The 10,528-nt window shown below is 44.9% G+C and overlaps 1 protein-coding gene across 2 annotated transcripts in view; it reads right to left on the bottom strand.

Annotated features, from left to right (window-relative positions):
* Positions 1 to 10,308, bottom strand: part of LOC147450287 (uncharacterized) — a 41,196-nt gene extending 30,888 nt beyond the window's left edge. For both annotated transcript variants that reach the window (XM_086520692.1, XM_086520691.1), the window contains exon 1: positions 9,824 to 10,308. In XM_086520692.1, the coding sequence (XP_086376818.1) occupies positions 9,824 to 10,180 (357 nt within the window). In that variant the 5' untranslated portion in view covers positions 10,181 to 10,308. The remainder of the gene's footprint in view (positions 1 to 9,823) is intronic.
* Between the last annotated feature and the right edge of the window lie 220 nt (positions 10,309 to 10,528).

A 10,528-nucleotide genomic window follows, 5' to 3' on the forward strand; every position in this document is an offset into this window, starting at 1 on the left:
TGCAAAAACGCTGCTGATCAGCTGGTGCAAACTACTAACGCTAGGGCTGATTTGTCTTCTGCTGTTGCCAGGCTGTTGCAGATGCAAAAACGCTGGCTGATCTGGGTGCAAAACGCTAGACCTTTTTGCAGATGCAAAAATGCTAGGCTTGCTGGGGTCTTGCTGAGAAAGTGCCTGTTGAACTGAGTTCCTGCTGCCTCTTCTGCCAGAAAGTGCTAACTCTGGTTTGCTTATATATTATCTTAGCAAAATTGCCCTACCTAGTTCCCAACAAAAGTCACTTAATAAATAAGTAAAAATGTCAAAAATAGGGAAAATAGGTCTATGCATTGTAAAAATGATCCTGATAGAATCTGATGGAAATCTGATGATCATGCTGTGTGCAACCAGAGGATATGCATCTAATCTAAGTGTTTGGACATGCACGGTCTGCGAACAGACTCACAAAGGTGCCAGATCACTTCCTATTCTAGACTGACTGGACTGACTAAACCCTGGTCATGCTGTAGCTTGTCCACGGACACATAGGGTTGGATGTGTCACGTGACATCCCCTCCTTTTCAAAGTGAGATACTGGTACCAAACTGTATGGTGTCGAAGGAGATCGCCAATTACATCCAGAATCCTGGAAAGGACTCTTCGCCGGCCCACTCTGATGTGTGGGTCGTGCGATACTTGAACTTCATATCTATTCCATGTAAAGTGACTGGAAAAAATCTAATCTTCCTAAAAGACTGTGCATGCAATCTAGATGAACAAATAGACGAAGTGCCAAACCGTTCACCACACACACGCAAACAATGAGATCGAATCTTGTCTTGCTGATCTAAATCAATCAACTGTGGCAATTCACATAACAAAAGCCCATGCTTGCTGCTCATACTTTCTTGTGCTCTTTCTACGAATGTGTCATTCCAAGGAAGACATAGAATGTGGCTTCCTTGAAAGCATATTTTTCAGCTTTTCATGAACAATCCACATACATCCGTGCTCATTCATGAGTGAAACGTGCTCAACGTACAATATGTCATGCCTAGGAAAAGGGATCACATAAAGACGCTGACTAAAATACAGAAAACGATCACGAATGAAACACTCGAACAATGCGTGTTGACTAATCATTCAAACACATAGTACTTCCTATGAGGGTTCTTTGGACCTAGACTCGAAAGCTAAGATCGGTTCTTCCTGAGGGGGTTCTTGGGACCTAGACTCGAAAGCTAAGATCGGTTCTTCCTGAGGGGGTTCTTGGGACCTAGGCTCGAGAGCCAAGATCGGTTCTTCGTGATTGATCGAATCTGCAATGAGGTTAGCTTCACTAGAGAAAGTATCAACTAACACATCATCCTTGTGATCAATCACATCATCTTCATTCAAATCATCATGCTCGTGAGGAATCACACCTTGATCATGCAAATCATCATGCTTGTCATTGTCATCCAAATCATCATGCTTATCATTATCATTCAAATCATCATGCTCATCATTATCATGCAATTCATCATGCAAATCCTGTGTCATGCTTTGGAGAAGAAGAGACTGAGAGAGTCTCCTTTTTCCAAATCTCTTGCTTCTATGCTTGCACTTGAGAAAAGAGTCGCAACAACTCTTACATGTGTCGCGCTTGCTCATGCTCACGCTCTATGGCTGCCTTTCTTTCTGCTTTTCTTTCTGCGTGTCTGTGTCATGTGATCCATTTCTACTTTTATTTCTTTGCATTCACAATCAAATTTTGCCATTCTTTCTGTTTTTCTTGCTTTGCGTTCTAACTTCCTTTCCATAAACATCTGGCCTAAAGCCTCCATAGGAATTAGTGCAATCCTTGACATAGATGGGGAAGGGAGAGTGTCAAAAAAACCTCCTTGGTGGGGAAATTCTTCTTCGCTTCTCTCATGCTCATCACCTCCAAGCGAAGTATCCATTCCGCTTCGAGTGATGACCATCCATTGAAGTCGTGGGTTCTTGTGAGTTCTTCTGGTCTTGGGTTCTTAAGTTAACAAGAAACTTGGGTTCTTGTGGTTCTTGGTTCTTGGGTGTCTTGAGGTTCTTGAGGGTCTTGGAGTTCTTGAGGTTCTTGTGGTTCTTTCTCTTACAATCCGTGTTAGAGAAGGATCTTCTCTTCACCCCCATTCTTCTCTTTTCCGCGGACGCACCCCTTGGCGGCCTTGCGCTCACACCAAGGTTGCTTTTTCCCACCTCACGTCGATTGGCCAGCCGCTAAGTGCACGGTCCGCTCTCAATGAGTGAAAAGAGGCACAAGGGGAGATTGAACAAGCCCTTCTTTCGTGGGTTTCCTGTCACTCTTCAAAATACGATTAGGAATCGAAACGCCCAAGTGAACTTGGGTTCATGCGACCTCAACAAGCAAAAAAAATTATGTGGTTCTTGTGGTTCTTTCCTTGAGTGATACAGAACACTGCCAAAGCTCTAATACCAATGTAAGGTGCAGCGGAATGAATGTTGAACTTTGCTCAAGATGACTGCTTCGAACTGTGCTCAAGGTTCCTTTTACTTATGGAAGGGAGAGCCTTCCGTTCTTTCTTAAGAGAGTGCAATGGACACAAACAAAGTAAATGGACACTGTGCGTGAAGGTTCATGAGACTGAGAAATAGAGAGAGAAGAGAATACGACACCAGAGACGTTGTAAAACCCTCCTTTGAAGGCCCCACTCTCTATGGCGAGAGCGGTCTACTTATGATTACACAAATCTCTACAATGCTTGGACTTGCCGATGATGTCGACGACAATGAGGACGACGACGAGACGGGCTGAAAACTGAAAACGCTAAGGGCTAAAATCTGAAAATCTTTATCTGCTGAATTCTGACTCTGTCGATGACGACGATGCGACGATGACGCGCTAAAAACGCAGATGCTGAAATCTGCAATTTTTTTTCGGGCTGAATCTGTGAACTTCGATGGATCCCACTGTGCGGCGAGGAACTGCTGCAGGAAAGTGAGATCTGCGAGCTTCGGGACTAATTCTGCGGGTTCTAACTGCTGAAAACAGAAAACGCTGAGTCTAGGGCTGATTCCGTCGCGAAGATCTACAAAAACACTGAGGGGTCAGACTGATGCAAAAACGCTAGGACTGATTTGTCTTGATCTGCAAAAACGCTGTGGTGCAAACTGCTAACGCTAGGGCTGATCTGTCTTCTGTTGTCGCCAGGCTGTTGCAGATGCAAAAACGCTAGCTAATCTAGGTGCAAAACGCTAGACCTTTTTGCAGATGCAAAAACGCTAGGCTTGCTGGGGTCTTCTTGAGAAGGTGCCTATTGAACAGTGTTCCTACTGCCTCTTCTGTCAGAAAGTGCTAACTCTGGTTTGATTATATATTATCTTAGCAAAATTGCCCTACCTAGTTCCCAACAAAAGTCACTTAATAAATAAGTGAAAAATGTCAAAAATAGGGAAAATAGGTCTATGCACTGTAAAAATGATCCTGATGGAATCTGATGGAAATCTGATGATCATGCTGTGTGCAATCAGAGGATATGCATCTAATCTAAGTGTCTGGACATGCACGGTCTACGAACAAACTCACAAAGGTGCCAGATCACTTCCTAATCTAGACTGACTGGACTGACTAAACCCTGGTCATGCTGTAGCTTGTCCACGAACACATAGGGTTGGATGTGTCACGTGACACCCTTCTTGGGAAGTTTGTTGTCAGAGGACTACTTCCAGGGAAGGAGCCCTGGAAGGAGTTGTTGCTTCAGCGGCTTCAAGCTCGAGTCCCTCAAGCTGGAGGCCCTTGGAGCCCTTCCATCAGGTGGATCTTTATAGAGATTCGCAGAGTTGGTTTGAGCACGAGACTGGAGGATCAATTTGCTGCGAGCTTCGTTCTTGGGAGCAGCTGCAGAGTGGCTTGGAGCAACACTAGCCCACTTGCATGAAGGGGCGCTTGAGACAACCCCTAGTTTGGAACCCCATGGTTTGCACTCAAAGAGACCACTTGGTTGGTAGTATGCCCCATGTTTCTTGGGATCCCATGGCAGAGGGCCCAATCAGCACTCTCGACGACTGGCTTCAGTTCTCAAGTTTGCCAGAGGAAGCACAAAGCATTCAACTACGAGGCATGAGAGGGATGCAGAGCATGTGCCAGGACATTATAGAGGCTTTACCAGCTCAATGGCTCACCCCTCAAGAGACAGTTGGTGGAGCCTTCAAGCGATTGGAGGTCCTCATCGCAGTTCGTGCTTGCTCGGAGTCTCCACCCCCCATGTTCTTTGAGATCCAGGGTGAGGGTCACCTATACAGAGTCTCAGTAGAGGCTCCACAGGTTGCAGAGTGTTGTTTTCTGAGGATACGAGTAGTGGGCATCTGTGGGAGGACCTATGCCACACTTCTTGACACAGCAGATCTTGAGACAAGCCACTGACGACTTTGGGCTTGGGAGAGTTGCCCTCTAGCACGAGTGCAGTGGGACCCTAGAGAGTGGTTCTAGAGAGACCCCTTCTCTTCAGTCAATCACCCTTGGATCCCCTTCTTTCAGTACATTGTTCAAATGGGGCGACACATACTGGCAGCACGGAGAGAGGCTTGTCCTGCTGAGCACTTGATTGGCAGGAGGAGGGTCTCACAGCTGAGTTCTTGTCAGGCTTTTGGGAGCGGTTGTGGGACTCCAGACAGTCAAGGTAAGTCACCTTGTTCCAATGGCTAGTTGCACACAAAGCTACAGCAGTGGGGAGTTGGCTAATACATAGTGGCTTTTCAACAGCCTGTGCAACCTATGACCATCCTTTGGAGAGTCGGTGTCACTCTATGTGGGACTGCCCCATGGCAAAGTAGGTTTGGCTTCGGGTTCTTCGACTGACGCCAGCTCTTTCCACATCGCAACAGATGCTAAAAGTCACTTATAATTAAGTGCCATGCTAAGAGGATGTTCACACGCGGTAAATGCCTATATGCTGAAATGATTGTACTATGAAAGAGAGGGTATGCAACTATGACCGACGCTAGACTACAATAGAAGCTTGTCCAATAGTTACCCGTAACGGGGAATGCGGAACGGAAACATGCATGAAATGCCATTCCCTACTTCAGATACTCAATTCTGAAACACGGAACGGGGATTCAGAACGGGAAATTGGGATGGGAACGAGGAATGGGGACCTAGAAATGGCGATTCCCTGTAACTATGGCTTGTCCACGTATCGTAAGTGAAGTGCGCACGTGACATCTCCTTGGCTAAAGGTGAGGCACAACTGCCGAACTTCTACCTTGGGATTCTTTCTGTACTTTTGATGTTGAATGCTTATGATGCTTGTGGATGCATAAACCGATGAAAACTCCTCCAAACTTCTAAATATTGCGGATGTAGGTACTGTGGCGATGTAAACACCTGACCAACCAAGTTACTAGGTAGCCTTACTATTGTCGTAAAATGCCAGCCTTGATGCCAGCCTTGATGCCGACTCTGCCTTGCGAGCAAGCAATACCACTTGAATAATCATGTTGTGAAAACATTGCGGATGAAGACGAAAGGTAAGGATGTTGGGGGTATTTCCAAGGGTTGCTTGTCGACAGAAGTGGTTGCACGCTACATACGAATGCGAATGCAAAAGAGGGTCAAAGATCTTTGCACCAACTCCTTCCATATCCGCATAAAGCAAGCAAATCTTGGTATTTGAGATCTGGATTTTCGTGTATCTGATGTCGATCTTCGTTCAAAGACATAGCAATGAAGACGGGATAGCGCCCGATGCGCTATGGACTAAGGGTTGGAGTGGCTAATAAGTCTAGGATCGTGACATGAAGATCCTTTAGGAAATAAAACTGAGAGAGGTTCTTTGGATTCTTGAGGAAATAAAACTGAGAGAGGTTCTTTGGGTTCTTGGTTCTACTGGGGTTCTTGGTGGTTCTTTCCTTGAGTTCGTGAAGCCGAAGCATGCACAGAGCTCTGATACCAATGTCACGTGCGGCGGAAGGGTTTAAGGATTTTACTCGGACCTAGTACTCCAAACAAACACAAGGTTACTTTACTTCACTTCAGAGAACTGAACTAAACTGAGTGATAGAGAGACACACACACACACACACACAGAGAGAGAGAGACGACACCCCATGTCTGGTCCCAACCACCCTCAAGGGCCCCCTTGCTCTGTTGCCGGAGCAAGTACTTGCTTTATTACTTGCACAAAATGTTGATACAATAATGCTAAATGCCGAGATGTTGAGATGCTAATGGGTGCTTGACGCAAACTCTTGGTATTGTTGAGATATTGAAGGGTACGGCGGTAGATACTGAGGAATATTGTGGTGGATGCTTAGTACTTGAGAGGCTAAGTGTTGGGTACTACGGGTACTTTGGTGCTTGGTACTACGGGGTACTTTGGTACTGTCGGTGTTTGTTGGCGATCTGCTGAAAACAAAAACGCTGGTAAGGCTGATGCGGGCTTCTGAAAACGTTGGGGATCTGTTGCGACAAGGCGAAGTGCTGAATGGTGAGGGAAAAGGCATCAATGGCTGATGCCGAAAATGCTGGTTGAATGGTCGCCAAACGCCAAGATACTGCTGAGGAAAAGGGGTATTGGGTACTGCCAATGCAGAGGCACTTAATTCTTCTCCTTTTCCTACTCTTTTGTAGCGCCCTGGGCATGCATATATATGGGTTTCTAGCTGGGTCACGCAGCATCTATTCAGCCCCACAATTTATTAAAATACTAAAAGTCACTTGAAATTAAGTGCCATGCTAAGAGGCGGTTCACACGCGGTAAATCCCTATATGCTGAAATGACTGTACTGTGCATGAGAGGGTATGCAACTATGACCGACACAAAACTACATTAGAAGCTTGTCCACGTAGCGCAAGTGAAGTACGCACATGACATGTGATGCAGAGGAACCTTTGTCTTTTGGTGACGCACAGAATTCAAAAAATTGGATGGCTATCATGCAATCAGAATACGATGCACTTATAGAAAATGACACATGGACTTTATGTAATTTGCCTCTTGGCAAAAAGGCCATTGGTACAAAGTGGCCTTCTTTTGCTCCCACTTGTCATATGACTACTATGTGTTTGCTATATGCATTGATAGCTCATTTTGGATGGGATGCACATCAGTCTGATATTGTTACTACTTTCTTAAATGATGACATATTTGAAAAAGTTTGTGTAACGAAACTCGCGGTTTTGTCATTAAAGGGCAAGAAGATAAAGTGTGCAAATGTAAGAAAGCTTTGTATGGGTTGAAGCAAGCTCCTTGTGCTTGGTATGAGAAAGCTGGCACTCATTTGGTTAAACAAGGCTTTTGAAACAGTCCAGCAGAAAGCACTTTGTATGTAAATCATGAGGGTGATGTACTTCTCATCGTCGTTCTTTATGTTGATGATTTGCTGATAACTTGACCGAATGAGACACATTGTTGAATTTAAGACTGATTTGAATGCTACTTTCAAGATGAAAGATTTGGGGATGTTGCATCATTACTTGGGCATACAGTTTAAGCAATGTAATGGTGGTATTTCCTTGTGTCAAACACGTTACATGGAAACATTGCTATGTAAGTTTGGACTTGAGGACTGCAAACCTATTGCTACTCCCATGGAAACAGATTTGAAATTGAGTCTTCATGATGCTGGTGATCTTGCCATTGTCACTCTTTACCAAACTGTTGTTGAATGCCTTATTTAAATATGCAACACGAGGCCTGATATTCAGTTTGCAGTTTTACAAGTCAGCAAATTTATGCATAGCCCAAGGTCTAAGCACTGGCAGGCTGTCAAGAGAATTTTTCGCTACTTGAGTGACACTTTGCATCTTTGCTTGTTTTATCCCAAGAGGGAATCATTGCCGCCAGATTTACATGCTTTTTCGAACTCAGATTGGGCTGGTTGTTTTGAAACACGAGTGTCTACAAGTGGTTTTTGTTTCATGCTCGGCAGTTCAAGCATATCATGGTTGAGCAAGAAGAAATCTATTGTGGCCACTTCCAGTTGTGAGGCTAAGTACGGGGCAGTCTTCACAGCTACGGTTGAGTGTGTATGGCTCAGACACCTTATGGCTGATTTGGATGTTGGACAGGACACTGCCAACATCATCTACACTGACAGTCAAAGCGCATTGGCATCTACGAGGAACCCAATTTTTCTTCTCGCACAAAGCACATTGAGGTGCATTATCACTATGCCAGGGAGAGACTCTCAACAGGAGAGATCAACTTGGCTCATGTGCCAACACAAGACAATTTTGCAGATCTATTCACAAAGGCATTGCCTCGTGAGAAGTTTGAAGCTTTCCGCAAAGCTTTGGGCTTAGTCCCCTTTGTGTAGTGATCATGCACTCGGGGCATGGCACTTTCCTATACATTATGTGCCAGCTCTTGTTCCTAGGGGCGATTTGTTACCATACACATGTGGTAGTGATGTGTGTGAGCACACTTAGGACTGCCGAGTCATTTTTTCCCTCACTAGGAGGTTTTTTTCCCCGTGCATTGTATATACACCCATCACTCTAGGGCTAACTTATCTTTCCATTGTGCACTAAGCAATACTACTCTCTGTTGTGTACCTTGAGCTTCTTCATCTTCTCCAAGCTGTGTGTGTTTCCCTGCAACCCTATTTCCGACACATCTTTGACCGGTTGCAGAGTGGGAAGGGACAATTGCAGGCTATGCCCTAACGGAAGGTTATTTAATATGAAAGACAATGGTGTGTGTTACTCAGGAATTGAGGAATAAGGTCTTGACAAAGTGCCATAGTCCACCTTTTGCTGGGCATAGAAGCATCGAAAGCACGTTGAAAGGCGTCGAGAAATATTTCTATTGGCCAAGTCTCAAAAAGTGTGGACGAGTTTGTTCACAGTTGTTTGGTGTGTCAGAAGGTCAAGTTTGATCGACACAAGACACATGCAATACCTCAATGCAGACTCTACTAACTCGAATGAGGATTGTTGCCGCAGTAATAGTTCAAGATGAAGCACCTCTGAGACTGATTTGATGCACCTTTGGATCCGTCTCGATGAGGGGTTGTTGATGGCCACCAAGGGGTAGATATGGTGCTGATTTACACTCCCGACGTGAGAGGAATGAAGGGTTGAATATGCAGATGATGATGGAGCCAATAATGGACAGCAATAGGAGCACTCAATGCAACGAGGGAATGGCCAAGAAGAGGCTCAATGGGTTTCCAGATATGGTGCTGATTTGCACTCCCGATGTGAGAGGAATGAAGGGTTGAATATGCAAATGATGATGGAGCCGATAATGGACAGCAATAGGAGCACTCAATGCAACAAGGGAATGGCCAAGAAGAGGCTCAATGGGTTTCCGAAGGTCCACACTGCAACAAGGTGAGTAGTGTTAGCAGATCAAAAAAATTGAACAATCTGCCAACTGACCCCATGCTTTTTGCTACTTCCTTTTGTATTCAGGCTTCTTCAATCCCCCAAACTTCAATGTGAAAGTAGTTCCTAACTGTTGTTTTTTTGCATCGTGGTGAATCATGCCCTTTGTCATCTGACTTTGCACCAGTTCTGGTGGCCCAACATGCACGGACATTAGGAATTTTGCATATCTCGAATGCGAAGATATTTCAGATACTGAGTCCCTACAGTCATTATATGCACGGCATGAACTTGAAACACCACTATATAAAAGACTGCAAATTTATTCTTCCTCTTGACCTTGCTTCTTGAACAGATCTGATAAGCTTTTAATAAACGAAAGGATGATGGCGATTTTAATTCCATTATTGCATACTCTTAGGTAATCAACCTATGTCACACTTCTGTTTCAGTTGGTCCTAGGTTCATGCTCCATCTTACACAACTTAGACACCAAGCACTGCATAAAAGAAGCTTTACTTAGACAATGTGTACCTGTCTCAGCAGCAATGAACCTTTGGTGGAGAAGAAGAGAACAGAACCAAGGGATGTCCCGATGGTGAGGATGGACAAATTGGTGAAGACAAGCCACTGAATAGCTTTGATATGATGACCCTCTTCCGTTCTCGGCAGAGTGATGGAGATGGCGGGAGATGCATGTGATTCCCCAAGGAATCTACATTTCAAAATCATGACAGCTCGGGGCCTGGCCATGGCCAGCAGCTGCGCGGACATAGCAAACAATAGATGAGGGGAAGAAGAAGAACCAGGAGCATCCTTCATCCAACCTTCAAAAGCAGCACCGACAGAGCCATAGTATTGCGTAGAGGGCTGCGACCCACTTGAAATCATCGTTCGCGGGCAACTTCCATGCGCTGACCTGCAAGAAGGGAGGCTAACTATGAAGAGGGTAGTGTCTGACTTGGAGCAGAGGCAAGGTCCCAGCACCTTTGCTTTGCCAGCTTCTCACTCCACGCATCCGCGCGCCCCGCGCTTTCGTAGCCTTTGTCATTTTGAATTTTACCACTTGGCATTAAGCTAATATAAGAGAAGATAAGATGCAACAAATAGTAAAGCATGCTTTAGTGTGCCAACTTCCAAGCTTTTTTGCAGGAAATGGTTCAATTTATTACTAACATTCATGTCTAATATTTTTAGTATTACCTTAAACTGGGTTTTTTTTTTGGAAGAACAGGAAAT

The sequence above is a fragment of the Adiantum capillus-veneris genome, chromosome 9, assembly GCF_014529385.1.
Source record: "Adiantum capillus-veneris isolate H3 chromosome 9, ASM1452938v2, whole genome shotgun sequence".
NCBI lineage: Eukaryota > Viridiplantae > Streptophyta > Polypodiopsida > Polypodiales > Pteridaceae > Adiantum > Adiantum capillus-veneris.